At 43.2% G+C, this 19,685-nt stretch overlaps 1 protein-coding gene across 1 annotated transcript in view; it reads left to right on the top strand.

Moving 5' to 3' along the window:
• Positions 1-19,685, top strand: part of LOC122808326 (plexin-B3-like) — a 2,760,797-nt gene that overhangs the window by 1,782,795 nt on the left and 958,317 nt on the right. The window contains exon 23 of the mRNA XM_044079291.1: positions 19,083-19,229. Within this exon, the coding sequence (XP_043935226.1) occupies positions 19,083-19,229 (147 nt within the window). The remainder of the gene's footprint in view (positions 1-19,082; positions 19,230-19,685) is intronic.

Below are 19,685 nucleotides of genomic sequence, written 5' to 3'. Positions count from 1 at the left end.
CTTGTACTTTACATAATTTGCATTTATTTTATGATTCCAGGAATGCTTGTTGGTAAGGAATGGTGTCATTCATTTATGAGGTGCATAGTTACAGCCTTGACTTTCTGTCATGGCTTATTTACATTTTTCCTTATCTGTGAGACTGCTTTCATATCTCAGACCCACCACCTGCATCCAACAGCTGAAGCACAGCTGGAATTTGGTATTTGTAGGTATGTTGTACTTTTTGATTCTGTCTCAGCCCATTCACGTTTTGGACATTGTTATGGACACATTGTAGCACATAGTCTTTCTTTGCCAAATGAAAAAGGTAGAGAAATTATGGATATCTTCCTAATTTGCAAATGCAAGGAAGCGAGTACAGTAAACGTGCATCTCTGAGCTATGGGATGTGTCATCTTACATTGTCATAGTTTCACATTAGAAAGATTCATTAGGCCCAAGATCCTTCCAGGCCAATAGTACAGGACTTTTTTTTCTTCTCCAAAAAGGAAATGTATTTTCTGTAGGGTACCAGCCTTTTCAACTTGTTTAGATAGACGCAGATTCATCCTCTCTCTATCTAAACTGTTACCACAGATATCTCATATTATAGTTGAAGGCCAGTTTTTAGTCCCTTTAGGCTCAGAGCATTTACAATGCTCTATTGGTGCCACAAAGTACAAAAGAGAAGGATCGGATAGCATGGACAGGTTTTAGAGCCTTTCCTAACTCACTGAAGACCTACCTGGTATCATTGTTTACGTGTAGTACTGGCTGATGTGCTATCTGAAGAAAGAGAGGAGGTGGACGGTCATTCTAGCTCTGCAGTCTGGCTTTAAATTTGGTAGTGGCTCAGATGGAAGTGTTTGACTGTGGACGTTGTCTACCTTCTGCACCTCTTTCTGTCATTTGACACACTGATAAGGATAATTTCAGTGACCTATAACTAGAAATTGGGTACTACAATGTGTGATTCCATCATCCATAACTGGGGTTGTCCACAGAGAGACCTGAGTAATGGTGCTACAGGAAACAATATGAACAACAGATTCCTTGTTCTTCTAGTGGAGTTTGGTCTTTCTTATGCTTCCTGTGTATGCCCTTGATCCATAGTGGCCAAAGCACATCCAAAAGCAACAGGCAAGTCATAGATGTCTGTTTTATTGCAGATTATATGTACACCTCCACTGAGATTGCCATATCTCTTTACTTCTGGTTCAGCAAAAGGTTGCGGAGTCCTCCATCAAAATTCTGCCTGTCCAGTTAACAACCAAGAGGGTTATCTTCCTAATCACTGACTCAGATTCATTTTCAAAAGTGTGGTTTAAAAGTCATGAAAAAATATAAGAAATTCTGATACTGAAGGATCTTGCATTGTCACGCCACTTTATCATCAAACAGGGTAGGGTTTCCCTGCAGGCAGCAAAACAAGACATGGTTCTCTTTTCAGCCATTCCGTCTGTTGCTTGCACATATGTGTATATCTTCATTACTATATTTGAAGCTTTCCTTAAAGGTCAGTCTTGAAAGGGGGTATTTTCTCCAGTTGGGACTTGATATGTAAGCTAGAGGAATTAACTTTACATCCTTTTGAATTCATGTTTCTGCCTTTATTTTGTGGAAAGCAGTTAATCTACAAGGAGGATTTCAGAATGACTGGATTTCTTGTTCTTGTCTTTGTTTGGTCTTCCTTTAGAACAGGATCTTACTTAAGACTAATCCTTTGTCTAAGATGTCAAATTAGAGAGCATGGATTGATTTCATCTCTGGCTGCTCTGCTAAGTAAGAATTAATCAGGAAGAGTGTCAGATCTGTTAGATTTTCATAAGTAGCTTAATTAAGCAAAGCAGTTGTTTGTTTCATCTGTCATAGATGACCAAGACAAGCCAGTGGGTTAATAGACCTTTATTAATTTGGGTATGAAGTGACATTTCCTTTAGTAAAGCAAGTGTGAAAGAACTTTACTAGGGGTGATGGGGCTCACTGCACTATTGTAGCAGGTGGATCACAGGCATCTTTTTAAAGATTTACATGTGCAGCATGTACGTAATAATGCCAGTTGGCAGGGCATCTAGATTTCTCAAATATTACAGACTGGATTTTCGTCTCAGGTTTGCAGTTATTTTCATAAATAGTTTGCTTTGGCATCTTTTAATTTCCCATGGTCCACAAGGGCACAGCTTCTGAATTTATTGGCAAATTGCTCTGATACTTCCATTCAAAAGTAAGGTAACACAATTAAGTATGTACTACCGTTAGCAGTAGATCTTTCAGAGGGAGATTCTAACCATGGATCTTATGTTATCCTGTCTGTTCAGTTCTGCTGGTGGGGTTATCTGTTCTCATGGCATATCTGTACTGGCAGCAACTTCAGCTTACTCTAGAGCCTTTCTTAAGCTCCTTCCTTCTCTGGGTGCAACTGTATCTCATCACCCCCTTCAAATCTCATTTGCCACCTTCCAACTATGGACACAGTCTCCAGAGCTCTCCACTGTGAGTTGTCCTTAATTTGTATTTTGTAGTGACTTTTAGTTACCTTTTTACTTCATAGTCAATTTTTCATCCCGTAATTCTTGGTTATTAAAAAAAAAACTATGGCTGATCTGATGTTATCCATGTCATTATTCATCACCATAGGGTCTAGGATCCGATGTTGGATCTGAGCCGGCACCATAGAACAGACAGTTCCAAGGCTCCAGCTCCTCCTCTCCCACAATACCCTGCTGCCCTCTGACTCCCAGATCTTGTTTGCTGCTCTTAAGTACGGACGTGATCCTGGCTCATAGCTGTTGATTAGTTGCTTAGCTGATTAGTTAGCTTTAAAAATTTTTGCTGTTTAACTTAGCAAATTTAGTGGGTTGTACGTGTTTTAGTAGTTAGTTAGCTTATAGTGTTGTAGTACCTCCCCTCCCTTGGTTTTTAGGCAGTTATGTTGTTAGTCACTGGTTGTAGTGTTTTGGCACCTTTTTGCTGTGTAACCAATGGGGCTCTGTTGCTTGTTTTTTTCCATAGCGGTACTGTTTTATTGTCTTCCTGTATGTCTGATAAGCCATCTGGTTTGAAAACGTGCGCTTCATGCAGTCGGTAGATGCCCAATTCCGACTCGCACGAGGAGTGCTTGTATTGTTATGGCACCCCACACCTGGAGGCTGAATGTGACATTTGTGCCACATTTAACCCCAGGGCCTTGGAGTACCGCAGTAAACTTCTTCTAAAAGCTTTAGCTCAGGGGGGACCCATTGTTTCCCCTTCGAAGGCTTCCTCTACGGATAACAAGAGGAAGACCCCTTCTTTGCCTTCTGTTCCTTCCAACAAACCACGGCTGTTGAATCCTAGATCCCCAGATCTGAATCCAGCCCAGATGATGTTAGATCTGAGGTCTTCGAATCCAAGCGCTACTGAGTCTTCATCCGGATCCAGGGCATTGAATCAGAGGCCCTTGGATCCAGCCAGAGTCAGGCCAGCCTCGGATCTGGCCAGTTTGTTGGATCCAATTGCTACTTCAGCTCGGCCATCTGATCCAACAGGCTTGCCAACTCCAATAATTGTTCTTGAGGAAGTAGTGTCTCGCTCTACCTCCAGACAAGGTAGTCCAGTTGGTTCAGAGGCCTCTGAGCTGAATTCTGGAATGCTACTATAAATCCCTAGTGTCTCTGGTTAAGTCCACTCATTCATCCTCCTGTTCCTCGAGGTTGTCCAGGAGTCTGTTACCCTCTGACATGGACAGGATGATGAGGGGCTTCCTCAAAGGCCGAATGGAGTTGGGGCTCCAGGCTTATCCAGCCCATCCTGCCAGGGGGCTTTGCCTTTTCCAGTTAGTCATTCTCTTCTTCCAACCCCAGTGGCCTTGGAATCTCAGGACCCCGGCACCTGAGGTCAGATCCCGGCAAGGCTGAGTATTTCCCTTTTCTTTACCCTTTCAGGGTTCCTGGCCTGCTCTGTTCCTCCACCCTTGGATCAGAGTGAGCCCAGTGTCAGTGTGGTTGGCGCCGGTTCCCTGGGGGCAGGATCAGGTTCTGTCTTTTTGGATTGGTCTCTTCCCCTCAGTGCCTCGGACTTCCATATCTCTGGACCAGTATCATCAGGGGTTCATGGTGCTATTTCAGGGCTTGTTCCTCCTCTCTGGGGAACTTCTCCCTCTGAGATTGGGGATGGGACTGCTTCCAGCCCCTTGGCCTTCTGTGTGGTAGACAGTACCTTTTCCAGGACAGGAGTTTCATCTACCATCCCTCCTAGTCTATCATTGCCTCTCTCTACCTTGGCTGATGCCTGTCATTCTGTCCAGGGTCATCCTTCCTGTTTGAGCCTTCAGGGGGTTTCTTCCCCTTGTGGAGTCCCTGATTTTTCTGAGTCCTCCATGGAGCCTTCCTCTGACGAGGTACACCATAAGAGAAAGTGCAAGAGGAGGCACTTGGACTCTCCTTCGGAGTCCCTCACTGAAGACACGGACCTCAATAAGGGAGACAGGTCCCCCAGATCTCTGCCCAGTGATGTCTCCTTTGGGGACTTCCCTGAAATCTTGAAGCAGAAGGGTGGATGGTCTCCCCAACCCCTATCTTCAGAGGAGTCCATGTTTCTGAAGGTTTTCAGGATGGGCCCATTTACTTCCTTGGTGTTCCCCCCGCTGACAAGTTAGTCGATGTGATTGCCAGCAAGGCCTGGAAGGAGCCTGATACTGTGGAGCCAGTCCCCAAGTAAGCAGACATATTTCTCAGCCCTTCTGTGGACCGTCCCTTCTGGAGCAAAGTAGTTCCGATGGTTGCCACTGCCACTAAGAAGGAGCTGGCAGAACAGAGCTCCATAGTTCATTTCCAGAACAGGTAGTCCTGGGCAATAGACCAGCTTGGGAAGCATGTATATGCCTCAGCTACCTTTGGACTGAGGCCAGTTAATTACTTGGCACACTTTACCCACCTCCAAAGGGATTTGGTACAAGATCTTTCCACTTCCCTTACATAGCTATTGCTGGCGGAGGACTTCAGAAAGGTGTTTCCCAATCTCTCTAATATGAAATCCCCCACAAACTCCTCAATGAGGCTAATTTCCAATGCTGCAGAAGCTACCTTTTGAGCAGCAGGATCAGCATAGCTATGAGGTATCATGTATGGTTATGTCTATGCAGGTTTGCAGAACCCTAAAAGGCATCCTTTACCAATGCCCCTTGGATGGGTCCATCCTCTTTGGACCTTCCATTAAGGGCACTTTGACTCACATTGAGCAGGAAGAGAAGACTTTTTCTGTGGTCAGAATTAAGTCTTCTACTTCTCAGAGGTCCTTCTCTAAGACTCCATGAGGAACTAGGAAGGTGTGGTTCCAGAAGTCAGTCTCCCTTCTAGGACGCTACTGATAACGCCTCTTCCAGAGGCCGAGGGAGAGGTTTTAATGGCCGATGCCACCCTAGAGGTGGGGGGGGGTCCACAAAATCAGGGCTTCAGTGAACCCTTCTCTTAGCAGCCCTATCAATGCTCCTGAGGTGTTGCCTGACTGCTCTGGCCTGGAGGCATTAAGGGGTTGCATTTCCCTTCACCCACTAACCTGGACAAATATTACCTCCAATCAGTGGCTGTTAAACATAGTTTCCAGGGGTTATTTCATTCCCTTTTTGGAACTCCTCCTATAAGTTACCTCTCCCAATGTTCCACCCAGTCAGAGGGAATTGGCCTTCAAGGAACTTCAATTTCTTCAAAAAAGAGCCGTCCAAGAGGTCCTAGCAGGAAAAAGAGTTCTTATTCTCACTTATTTTTAGTGCCAGAAAAGACAGGTGACCTGCGTCCTATTTTGGATCTCAATGAGCTCAATCTGTCAGTCTAAAAGTCCAAGTTCCGGATGATCACTGCTCAGTCCATTCTGCCTCATTTATGTAAGGATGATTGGATGTGCTCCGTGCATTTCCAGGAAGCATACTTATCACATCAAGATAGACAGGAGTTCCAGGAGACATTTTCGCTTCCAGTTAGGAGCCAGTCATTACCAGTTCAGAACCCTTCCCTTTGGTCTCACCACTGTCCCCTGGATGTTTATCTAATGTATGGCAGTGGTAGCAGCTCACCTGCGGCTGCAGGGGTTTCATGTCTTTCCGTACCTCGATGATTGGCTCTGCATAGCACCCTCAAGGCATCGACTGTTGCAAACAATCCAGTATTTTCTTCCCCTTTTCAATCATTTGGGGATTACGGTCTACCTTGCGAATCCCAATCTGGTCCCCACTCAGCAGTTGGAGTTCATAGGAGTCCAACTATGCTCCCTCTTAAAGATTGCAGTATTGCATTTATGCAAGGTTCATTTGATTGGAGAATAGGTCAGTCAGATTTTAGACCTGTAACTTCCCCTGGTCCACTTAATTCTTCTAACCCTAGGATCCATGGCCATGGCCATTTATCTCATTCCCCTAGCAAAGGTACCACATGCAGGTTTTACAGTGGACCCTAGCATTACAATGGTCTGCTCTGTCTCAGCCCATGTCCATAAAGTTGACACCAGTATGCAGGTGACACCTTCTTTAGTGGCTGAAATCTCAGGATCTCCTCCTAGGCACGCTCTTATCTCTTTCTCCCCCAAGGCCACGGTGACCACAGATGCTTCCCTGTTGGGGGGGGGGAATTTCCAGGGGAGAACTGTCCAAGGCACATGGTCCTCCATGGAGACCAAGGTGCACATAAACGTACTAGAGATCAGAGCAGTCCTAATGTTACAAACCTTTCAGAACTGCCTCCCTCTGGGACAACTGCAATTCAGAGAGACAGAATGGCTTTGGTCTGGTATTTCAACAGGCAAGGGAGAAACTCAATCTTATCCATTGTGCAGAGAGACCACGAGGGTGTGGGAATGGGCGATGTCCTCTGGGTGCTTCCTTCTTGTGATGCATATTCCTGGGGACTCCAACGTATTGGCCGATAAACTCAGCAGATCCATCTCGAGTCCTCACGAGTGATCCCTCAATCTCACAGTGGTAAAGCAGGTTTTCAACTGCTGGGGTCAGCCATGCTGCAACCTCTCTGCCTCCCCAGCCAGCCACAAATTAGCATGTACTTTGCCCTGATCCCCCTCTGGGGGTAGTCGCTGAGAGATGCTTTAGTCCATGATTGGCCTCCAGGTCTCCTTTATGCCTATCCTATTGTCCCTCTAATTCCCAGTGTTTTGCAGAAAGCTCAACACCTGAGGACATCCCTTATCCTCATTGCCACTTTCTGGTCCCTTCAACCATTGTTCTCCATCAGGTCTCATCTGAAGTATCCTTCCTGAGTACTGGATCCTCTACAGGATCTGATCTCCCATCTTTCGGGGCTTCCTCTTGCAGATCTTCAGACCCTTTGTCTAACCACATGGTTTCTCCAATTCCCGTAATCCTGAAACAGTCAAGGCTGGCGTCCCCCATTAAGTGCATTATTTTAGCCTCCCAGAAACCTTCCACCAGAAAGGTTTACAGTAGTAAGTGGAAAAAGTTTTCCATCTGGGCCAAGAGCAGAAATCTAGATCCCTTTTCTGTCAGTTTCAGATATCCTTTCATTTTTGTCCTCACTTTTTGAAGCAGGAGCAAGTTTCTCTACTGTTAAGATTCAGCTGGCGGTGATTTCTTATTTTCAGGAGAACAGCAAGCCTACTTTTTCATCTAGGCTTTGCAAAGCATTCATGAAGGGGGTCGTCCTGCTTAGACCACCTATTAAGGATCCCTCACCTCCTTGGGACCTTACCTTAGTTCTGCAATCTCTAACTAGGAGTCCCTTTGAGCCTGGTAGTTACTGCGATCTCAAATTCTTGTCATAAAAAATGGCCTTCCTGGTTGCTGTAACTTCTGCTAGGAGGGTTGCTGAACTGAAAGCGCTTTCCATTGTTCCTCCTTACATGATTTTTCACAAAGAGAGTCTCTCTGTCTCAGGACAAATCCCTCTTTCTTGCCCAAGATTGCTTCAGAATCCAAACTAAATCAATGTATTCAGCTGCCAGTGTTCTTTTTCTAATTATTCCAATAAAAGAGAGTACATTCTACATACTTTGGGTGTACACAGGCAATTACGTTTCTGTCTACATAGGACCAAAGGATTTCGCAGGTCAGATCAGCTTTTTGTGGCTTTTTCCCTCAACAGACGCGGCCTCCCAATTTCTAAGGTAACTATTTCTAAATGGATCTCTAGCAGCATTTTTGCAGTCTGACATTAAGCATCTTGAGATTCCCGGAAGAGTCGGGGCTCATTCTACGAGGTTCATGGCTACTTCCTCAGCGTTTTTGGCCAGACTGTCCATTGATGACATTAGTGCTGCTGCCACTTGGTCTAATCCTCACATCTTTATATTTCATTACAAGATGGATTTGATCTCCAGGAGCAGGGCTTCCTTTGGCTCCACAGTGCTTTGGCATGTCCTTCCTTGCAGCCTACCAAGATAAATGGTAGTTGGGGACTCTGACTCTATGGTGTAGAATAATGACATGGATAACCTCAGATAGAGTTATGTACTTACCATAACTTGGCATATGTGTTATCCTATGTCATTATTCATCACATTTCCCTTCCGTTTTTCCCAAACCTCATTGGATCTTGGAGGAAGTTGTAGTGTTTTCTTTAGGTTCCAGACTTTTTCCCCTCCTGTTGTTGCAGTAATAGCTTTAAGGAATAGGTTAGCAAACTCAGTCTGATGGTTAGCGGTCAGTAAAGCATTATGGGAGAGGGAGGAGCTAGAGCCTTGGGTCTGTGTGTTTTTTGTTGCTGGCTTAGATCCGGTATCGGATCCTAGACCCTATGGTGATGAATAACGACATAGGTTAACACAGATGCCAAGTTATGGTACAGTACATAACTTTTTCTTCCCTCTTTACCTGGGTTAGGCAGTAACCAAATCCTCTCTGTTCAAGACTTTTATTGTTTATTTAAATTCATTCTTTTTCATAAAAGTAAGTTTTCTGTGTATATACATGTACATTAAAAAGTAACTGTTAAAATAATATAAATTTGTAATGTTACAGCATTTCACAGAACAGAAGTGCATTTTGTCAGACATAACTTCCTTTTGGACTTCTACAGACTGCTGAGTATATTCAAAAAGATTACATTTGGGTACTGTGATTTGTCCATCACCTGGTGTATCCTAACCAATCATCTGCAAACATCTCTGTAAAAATTCAGCAGTCAATCTTGTTTTCTGTGTAAAATACATCTGCAGTACAGCATCATTCATGCCTGGCCATGTCAATGCATTTAAGGAAACCTGCCATCTTGATGATTTAATATCCAGATTATTTTCCATATCTCTTCTCAATATAGTTTGTTGTTAGTAGTCTTTAAAAAAACAAAGAATGTACCCTCAGTTTGTTCCACCCATTCACAGTTTTTTTTTCTGGAGTCCTTTAATCCTGATTTTTGACCAAAAGGCCAGAGCAGCATTAAATACCACACCATCCCCACTTCAGCAAAACATTCAGGACACTGCCTCCCATCTGACTGCATGATCAATTTGGTAGCGTTGGGGTAGTTGGATTTTAGAATGCTTGCCCAACAAGCCAAACAGAGTTTTGCACCCACCCAAGGACAGACCTAATTAGAATAAATGCCCTCTTGTGCACTCTGTTATTGTGGTGGCAGCCATTAAGAGAGAAATGTCTGAAGAAAGCCATTTGATCATCCTCTCAACAAGGAGTCCAGGAAGTTAGACAGTATGAGAAAGTGTGGATTTACCTCAAGGATCATTTTCATTCCGGGAGCTTAATGATTTTCCTTGCAGAATGAGGTTCCACTCTGTGAAGCTGTTCCACTCCAGACACTCCAAAGCAGGTCAAGTCTCTGGTGGCTATCATGCTATTTTCAACCTCTCCATGAAACCTCTACATAATGCTACAGGTGGATAGGTCATGATAGCAGGCACTGGAATTGCTCTGCATCACCATGCTTGGGTGCCTCTGTGCAACCTTGTGGACTACTTTAGGGTGTCATTTGTGATCTTCACTTTTGGGTTCTTGCTGTTTAGACCCAAGGTCAAAGAAAGACTCCTGAAAAGCAAACAAGAAGGAATAACATTATCTGCCACTGGAGTCCCTTTGAAACCCTTCATAGGTCCTCCTTTAGGTGCTAAGATCACCATGGTTTAAAGTGAGTCAGCATCTTCCCTTTGTTTCACTGCCAGATGAGGACACCTGTGTCAGATGGGCCCCCTTTTCATGGATGTAACCCTAGAAGCAAAGACACCCCACAAAACTAACCCCAGTGCCTGAGGACTTAACTGAAAGCTCCACTCTGGAAACAGGAATCAGGTGTCTCTTCACCTAGAGTAGTAGTTGCCTAACACAAAAGAAAACTGGGTAAAGAGCATCATATCTAGAGGCTACAGAATTTCTTGCATAGCAACTCCCAGACATATCACCCTTACAAAAGAAGGCAGTGACACAGGAGATTTCCCAGTTCTTTAAAAAAAACAAAAAACAAAATAAGCGTTCAAGAGGTCCCATCAGACCAGAAAGGGCCCTGTAAATATTTCAGGTTAATTTTAGTCCCCAAGAAGTTAAAGTACCTTGGGTCCATTTTAGATTTAAGCAGCCTGAAACATTATGTAAAAAAGACAAAGTTCTTGTTGGTCATGGTGTAGGTAATCCATGCTTACAAAAAACAGATTGAGTGTGCTTCATAGACCGGCAGAATGCTTGCTTCCACACATCAACATTGCACAGTCAACCTGAATATATCTTTGCTTCCAGCTTGGAGCCAGTCATTACCATTGCAGAACATAGCCATTTGGTCACGCCCCAGCCTCCCCAATGTTCACCGGGTGCATATATGTAGTCACAGTTCACCTCATACTAAAAGGAGTCTGCATTTTCATGAACTGAAATGACTGGGTCATTGTATTCCCAGCAAGAGAGTCCCTCATTTTAGCAGGAAACTTCATTTGTTTATGTTCTTGGGAATTTCCATAGGTCTTGAAAAGCCTCTCAAACTCTTGGGTTTATAGGATGCCATCTGGACATGAGGTTAACAACTGCAAAACTTTCAGATGACAAACTTTTCCTTTTCTAGGCCCCTCAGTTCACATCTTCTACATCATTAGTTCAAGTACTGGGTATGATGGCTGACATAATCACTCTAATCTCATGCCAATTTTTACATGAACGCTGCAGTGAATCTTCAGAGTGTGGTCACTGTTCTAAACCTATCCATCTTTCATGAGTCTCCAAACAACATCTAGGTTGGTTAATCCAGCTCCTCGTCTGACTGTGGGAAAGTCCCTTTATTCTCTTCCTCCTGACTACACCCATTGTCATTCTGGATGGTGCCTCTCAGGGGTGAAGAAACATTTTGAGGGGAGAATTGTTCAGGGAATATGGTCCCAACAAGATGCCCATCTTCACATCAGTGTTGTGGAGATGAGGGCAGCCTTCCTAGCAGAACTTCCTTCAACCAGGGTTTGATCTCTTTCCACTTAAACAGCATTTCAGTTGTGTGGTATATTAACAAGTAATGGGGGGTCTGATTTTTACCCTCTTCTGAGAGGCTCTGAGAGAACAGCAATGGGCAGTGTAATTACAGCACCTTCTGGTAATGTACATTCTGAGGTGGACCAACCTTCTATTGGGCAAGGCTCAGCCATGATCTCTTGATGCTTTGAGTGATCCTTCAATTCCTCAGTAGCCCAGATGATTTTTCACTATTGGGGACAGCCATGCTGCATCCACAGGCAACACCAAGTGCAGCAAATAGTTTGTCACAATGGTGGCCTCAGGCATGTCTTTATGAGTATTCTCCACTACAGCTAATCACAAAGCTCTTACAGAAATTTTCTCTGTGCCAGGTCTCAGTCTTTCTCATATCTCTCTTTCAGCCCAGGCAAATTTGGTTCCCCTTGCTTTGGCTTTTTCTAAAGAAACTGTCTTAGCTGTTTGATCCCATTCCAGACTTCTCACCCAGGGGTATAATCTCTAAAACTAGTCACATAGTTTCTCCAGTTCCAGTGATAGCCAAGCATTCTTCCTTTTCTCCCTGGGGCAGTTAGATCATCTCTGCTTCAAAGAAAGATGCAACTCAAAAGATATAGAGGAGAAATTTGAAAGTATTTTCTCTGTTGGCAATACAAGGAGATCTGGACTCATTTTCAACTACATTCCTTTCAGTCTTTTCCTTGTAAACGTATTATACTCTTACTATAGTTTCTCCAGCATTAAAGTCCATTTGACAGCCATTTCCAGCTTTCGCTAAGGTTTCAATTCCACCTCCTTAATATCTCAAAAGGTTTGCAAAGTTTTCCTAAAAAGGACGTTCCTTTTGAGATATCCTATTAAGGAGACTCTTTAACCATGGTATTTGAACTCTGTAGAGGAGACTTTAACTTGGCCCCCCTTGAAACTGCTCCTTCCTGTAACATCAGATATCTTTCCTGGAAGAGATTGTTTCTGGTCACTCTACTGTCTGTCACCAGATTCTCCAAATTACAGAGACTTTTCTGTGAACTCCGCTATGTGGCTTTCCATAAAAACAATTTCCATTGGAGATCAACCCTCCTTTAATGCCTAAAATTACTTTTAAATCAAACCTCAAAGAGTAGATTCACCTTCCATTGTTCATCCCAAGCCTTTCCAACCAAGGTGAATATTTACTTCACTCCTTGGATGTTCATAGACAAGCTACATTTTTACTTGTATTGTACTAAAGATTTCAGAAAGGACATCCAAGTCATTGTCATTCACTTCTCTTCCAAACTGCATTCTAAGGTCTTAAAAGTTGTCCTCTCCAAGTAACTGTCACATTGCATTATATATAATATATACACACACACGCATACTCCATCACTAACAAAGCCTTACTGTTAAAACCTACTGCTCATTCTACAAAGAATGTAAGAACTTTATTTACATTTTTTCAGAAATTCCTTCATTTATGATATATGTGCTATTTCAACGTGGTCAGCAGTGCATACCTTTGTCAAGCATTGCAAAGTGGGTAGTGTATCAAAATCTAGCTCATCCTTTGGAACCCAGCATTCTCAAGGATATTCTGTCATGATTCCACCTAGGAATATCTAGCAGGTGGGGATTCTGTCCCATCAGTTAAAGTAGGTGAATGTTCGAATTTCAGATCCGAAGTCTTCATTAAAAGCTAAGTATCCTGTTGGGGAAACTTTTTTTCTTGCTCCAGACCGATGTCAGAAAAAGTTAATAATTGTATTTCTTGTGGGAAGCAAATACCTCATAAGGACTTTCATTCCTACTGTATTCCTTTCCTAGGCCCTGACCACAACATTGCTAATTGTATGTTCTGTGCTAGATTTAACCAACGCACTGTTAAGCGTTCGTACGATTTTGCATTTCACTATTTTGGCAGATTTAATTACACAATGTCGTCGGATAGCCATCCGACTATGGCAATTCACAAGAAACGCAAGGAAAAAGAAAAGGACAAGCATCCGTGGTCCAAAACTGACGAGGCTTCTTCTAAGCCAGTCGCCGGTTCTCAGTGAGGCGCTTTCGCAGCCCCTGACACCCGCTACTTTAGAGCCACAGGCCGCTACTGACTCCCACATGGAGTCGACTAGGCTGCTGGAAACTCAAGGTATTGGAACCTTGGAAACTATTCCCTAAGATGGGTCCGGAGCCGTTGAGCAGGCATAGGCTTCTGAGGGTGTTTTCAGACCAACACAATTATATGTAAAAATGACTTCAGCTTCAAAGGCAAAGACTAAAGCACCTTTAAAGACAAAGAAACAAGTACAGCAGCCCCATGGACAGGCCTCCATGCCTAAAAAATAGATGCTCAAAATGGCCGAAGACCTAATTATTTTGATCAGGGGTTCCCATCCCCCTCCTGATAAGAGGCCTAGGCAAGAGACAGAATATGAATCTTCAGATCAGGTTTCCATTTCATCTGATTCCTCTTCTGATCAGGAATACTCTCTTCCTCCCTATGAGGATTCTGATGCTGAAGAATCTATCCCTTCAGCCTCTCCTCCTGAGGATTATTCTTTTGGGGAAACTCTGCATACCATGAGGGAGCATTTTCACTGGGAGAGCCAAGATTATTCAGAATCTAAGAAAAGGCTCAGAGACTTCCTTTTACTGCCTCAGCACAGGCCCCTTGCTATTCCTCCTGTGTTAGACATTGTAGATGATGATTTTTCAGAGTCCAGTCGGACTCCTGACTCCTTACCTCCAGCTCCTGTTAAGCCAGACAGATACTACAGGGTTCCTGATTCACATAAATATATTTTTAAAAACCCTGCTGCTGACCCAGAAACTATCCCTCAGGGTCCCAAAGGGGTCAAGGCTTCCACTGCAAAAAACCCTACCCCCTCTGACAGGGATTCTAGGGCACTGGACAGATGGGGAAAAAGATTTACACTTCTGCTACCTTGGCTATAAGGGCTTTAAATTGTCAGTTTCATATGCTTAAATATCAGCAATATATTATGTCACTGCATAAACAGAAAATGTTGATAAATTCTGAATGTGCAGAAAACAAAGAAATGCAGAATTTATTGCATGCAGCTGAACAGACTGGAAAGCATACTTTGCAATGTGGTTTTGATTCTCTGGAGGCCTCCTGCAGGGCCGCTGTTACTGGTTCTGTCATCAGGAGGCATACTTGGTTAAAGGAACAGAATCTGCCTGATCATGTTAAAGAAAAATTATAAGATGTTCCATTACAGCATGATACCTTGTTTGGTGTTAAAGCAGAGGAGGTGTTGAAGAAAATGGAGGACAAAGCAAAATCTATGCAAATAGTCAAGGATTTCTTACAGGTGCAGCCTCCAAGATTTAGCAGACAATGGTCTACAAAGAATTGGTCCTTTCCAGTGTCAGACAGACCACAAAGGGGCAGATACAGACGCCCTAGAGGCAGGTCCCAGCCCCAAGGCACATACAGGTCAAAACAATGGGGTGCTTCTACCTCCAAAAGCGGAGAAGACAAATCACAGCCATACAGGAAATGGTCCCAATAACTTCCCCCTGCCTGCACCAAGCACTTATCTTCTGGCAGCATCTTTAGGGGGAAAATTAGCACTTTTTCATCAAAATTGGCACATAATAACCCAGGACAAATGGGTCTTGAACATATTGTCACAAGGCTACAAGTTTCACTTTCATACAATGCCAAGGGCACACGGTTTGCCAGACATGCCAAAAAATCAATGGACAGGGGCACAAAAGCAAATTTCATCCCTCATGGACATGAGGGCCATTCAGCAAGTACCAGAGCAAGAGCAGGAACAAGGATTTTACTCAAGACTGTTCTTGGTGCCCAGAAAGGACAAAGCCTGGAGACCAGTACTGGACCTATCTATTCTAAACACATATCTGGATATTCAAAAATTCAAAATGTTGACTCTGCAGCAGCTTCTGCCCATGCTGGGCAAGAAGACTTGGCTTGTGACTTTAGACCTAAAAGAGGCATACCTGCATGTCCCAATCAGACAATCATGCAGAAGATACCTCAGATTATTAGCTGGCTCAATGCACTACCAATTCTCTGCACTGCCCTTTGGCTTATCTACTGTGCCCAGGGTCTTCACAAAATGCCTGGCTCCAGTAATTGCATTTTGCAGACAAAGAGGAATACAAATATATCCTTACTTGGACGGCTGCCTCATTCAAGCAGCGAACAAGGACATTCTACTACAGCATCTGGCGTTTGTAAAAAGATTACTAGCATGCCTAGGGTACATGGTAAACGAAAAGAAATCAAAACTTGTACCCTCTCAAGAGATAATATTACTGGGTGCAAGCTTAAATACAACTGCCCAGATGGCTTATCTCACGCCAAACAAACAAAGGCAACTGACTACTTATTTCAAACTGTTGGCAACAAAGGCCCAGTTATCTGCAAGAAAAATTCTGCAGGCTTTGGTCTTTATGGCATCCTGCAGTCTGCTAATTTCATATGCAGGACCACATATGAGGAAACTTCAATGGTATCTAAAAAGTGTTTGGACTCAACATTGTCACAGCCTGGAAACAATAATTACCCTCATTCCCTGCCTGCAGCAGGAGTTTCGATGGTGGGCAAAGGCCTGTCACCACAACAAGGGACAGCCATTCACTTTACCCACAGCCAGGCAAACATTAACAACATATGCATCAGATTATGCCTGGGGGGCCCACATGGCAGGAAGATGTATTCAGGGCACATGGTCCGCAAGCCAAATGCATCTACATATTAATCAAAAAGAGATGCTAGCTGTTCAGAATGCCCTGACAGCCTTCAAGGACCAACTTCATTTGGGGCAACTACTGATAAATATGGACAATACTACAGTCTTGTGGTACATAAACAAGCAGGGAGGTACTCATTCCTATCGCCTTTGCAGACTAGCCATGACTTTGTAGGACACAGCATTGACTTACCAAGTACAACTGCAGGCATAGTTCCTGCCAGGAAAGATAAATACTCTGGCAGATGAACTAAGCAGAAACCTCATGGATCCCCATGAGTGGAAATTGGATCCGCAAATATTCAGCATAATAAGAAGGAAATGGGGATGCCCGGACATAGATTTATTTGCATCCCCTCACAACTGTCAACTACACAGATTCTGCACAAGGACTCATCACAAACAAGCATGGAAAGTGGATGCTCTATCTTTCAGCTAGAAAAACTTAACAGTATAAGCCTTTCCTCCGCTGCTTCTCCTCCCCAAAGTACTCCTAAAGGTCAGACAAGAGCAGCCAAAAATTATACTGATTGCCCCAGACTGGCCCCGCCAGCACGGGTACCCTATCCTAAGGAACCTGTCTCAATGCCCAGCCTGGACATTACTTCAAATTCCTCACTTACTGTCCCAACAAAACAGTCAGATCCTGCACAGTCAACTCAAGACCTTAAATATGGCAGCATGGCAGATAATGTAGTCATTCAAAACACCCCTCTTTCTAAAGCGGTGATGGATGTTATTTTGAAGGCCAGAAGGCCTAGTACCAGAAAATCTTATGCTGAAAAATGGAAGAGATTCTGTGCTTGGAAACAAAGGCCTATCCTTTTCATCAATTAAGATTCATGCCTCTGCCATTTCAGCTCATTACAATAAAGCGCCACCTGTTTTTTCTCATCCTTTACTAAGGCAGTACCTCAGAGGAGCCAAAAACCTAAGGCCTCCAAGGAGAGCACTAACACCTGAATGTGACCTCAATTATGTCTTGGAAAAACTCACCCTGCATCCTTTTGAACCAGCCGCTTTAGCTGATATAAAGTTTTTATCTTGGAAAACAGCTCTGCTCCTAGCAATAACCTCTGCAAGACGAGTTTCAGAGCTACAGGCACTTACGGCTGTGGAACCTTTTATCATTTTCCATCCAGATAGGGTTTCTCTGAGGACAAACCCGACATTTATGCCTAAGGTAGTGTCCAGCGTGGCCCTTAACCAAACTATTCACTTACCTACCTTTTATCCTAACCCACAGATTAAGGATGAGAGACTTCTGCATTCTTTGGACATACACAGACAGCTGCTCTTCTACCTGGACAGAACCAAATATTTCAGAAAGACTGATTAATTACTAGTGGCATATGCTGCAGGATTACAAGGAAAGGCTACCTTAAAGCAGACTGTTTAAAAGTGGATAGGCCACTGCATTCATTTCTGCTATACACAACATGGCAAATTAGTGCTTAAGGCCATTAGGCCACATTCAACCAGAGCAGCAGCCACTTCGGCAGCCTTCCTCAGAGGAGTACCAACCAAAGACATTTTAGAGGCTGCAACCTGGAGCTCAGTGCACACTTTTACAAAGTGCTATCACTTACCACTCTACTCTAAATCCAGGGCAGGCTTTGCCACTGCAGTTCTGCAGGGCCTCATAGCCGCTCCTAATCCTATTTAGTTCCAACCTCCCAACCTTAGCTTTGGGAGTCTACCCAATTGTAATGACTGCAACAGTGAAACACGATGAACATAGTACAGTTGTGTACCTACCATAAATGTAGATGTTCGAGAGTATTCACTGTTGCAGTCCAGGTTACCCACCCACCATCTCCCTTAACTTTGCTGGAACTTATCTGTACTTATGTATTCTATACAACCTATGTGGTGTATTTGCTGGAAGAGGAAAGAAAAATTTACTTTGGTGCATGTATGCTTTTTTGACATATTTTAACCTACCCTTTTGGGGGCACCTGATATCTGGAGCAAGAAAAACTGAAGAAAATGGTGTTGGCTGCATCTTTTATACTCCTGGCGCACTGACGTCAGGGAGGAGGCGGCAGCAACCGACGCCAGACCTAGACTTTGGAATTCAGGCCGACTGCTGGTAGCCTGCCAGCAGGATAACCCAATTGTAGTGACTGCAACAGTGAATACACTCGAACATCTACATTTATGGTAGGTACATAACTGTACATTCCTCGCCTTTGGGGGGAAACTTGATCTAAAGGTGCATCATGAGAGAAGGATGAGCTTGAGGTCTGTACTAAGCTGAAGTTGTTGCAGGCTTAGGTCTACCACGTAGATGAATGAGCTATCAGTCAAAGTGGGTGGAGTAAGGAAGATGAAGATCCATCATTATGGTATGTACATAACTTCTGTTTATTAATTATATAACTGAAAGTTTTTGGCTTATGTGTGAAGCTTTTTCTAAAGGTTTCAGTTCATTTAACATAATCTGCAGTTATAGAACTCTCTGTGGGGGGCCACACCTTTGTTTAGCAAAGGATACATTCTTCTGAAATTAACTGAATTAGGTCAGCCTAACATTTGGTTCAGATCAGGAGAATGAGACCAGGGAGAAAGTGTGATTCAGGGTATGGGTACTGTTTTGAAGTATTATGTACCAATATTCCAACTTAAGAAGTGAGAATGTGTATGATGCCATTAAATGTATGTGATACTACTTTCTAGATGTGATGATCAAGGTGACCTGTTTAAGTGTACTGTACTTTAAAGACCCATTTGTTATACTTCTAGAAAGTCTTTCATAAAATTTTCACTGCTGTTCGCTTTTATCTGCTAGTGATGAGATGGCCACTGTCTATTTCAAGAACTGTTCTTGTGTGAATTTTCTGTGTGCCTTGAGTAGAACACTCTTCTTGAAACGTTTACCTGCATTTATTTGGGCTATAGCCATACTTCATTAGGAAAGGTTAGCCAGTACTGCCAGCCTTCCTCTTCCTCTGTTGTAATTTTTTTTTCTTTTACAGGAGACTGCTGGGGAGCCCCTTTACATGTTGTACCGGGCAATTAAGTATCAAGTCGACAAAGGACCAGTAGATGCAGTTACAGGAAAAGCTAAGCGCACACTGAATGATAGCAGACTACTCAGAGAGGATATTGAATATCGACCTCTGGTCAGTACTTAAAGCACCTTTTTTACTGCAGATTTCTACACTGAGTTATACTTTCATACTAAAGCAAAAAGGACAAATAATTCATAAAAAAAAAAAAACAAAAAAAAAACGGAGTAACATTGGTAATTGCCACATATTTATGATTAGGCATTTCCTGGATTTCCAGAGTGATGTCATGTCAGCTGTAATGAAGTGCCTGTTGCGAAAGTTGCCAGCATGGAGAACAGTTCTGGAATTTCTAAATTGCTGAATGATGGCACTTTTTATATATATATATATCTATCTATATATATATATATATAACGGTAGTGCTTTCTTACTTTGAGCATGCTCACCTCAGTCCGGATTAGTTTATCTTGATCTAATACTTGTTTTCGGCAAATAATTTATGTAGCTGAGCACTTACATCATATCATACTTTTTTTTTTTGTGTGATATATATTTTTATATATTATA

The sequence above is a fragment of the Protopterus annectens genome, chromosome 8.part0, assembly GCF_019279795.1.
Source record: "Protopterus annectens isolate FY-2018-M chromosome 8.part0, PAN1.0, whole genome shotgun sequence".
NCBI lineage: Eukaryota > Metazoa > Chordata > Ceratodontiformes > Protopteridae > Protopterus > Protopterus annectens.
Note: the sequence above shows the minus strand (reverse complement) of the source record. Positions and strands in the feature narration are given on the sequence as shown.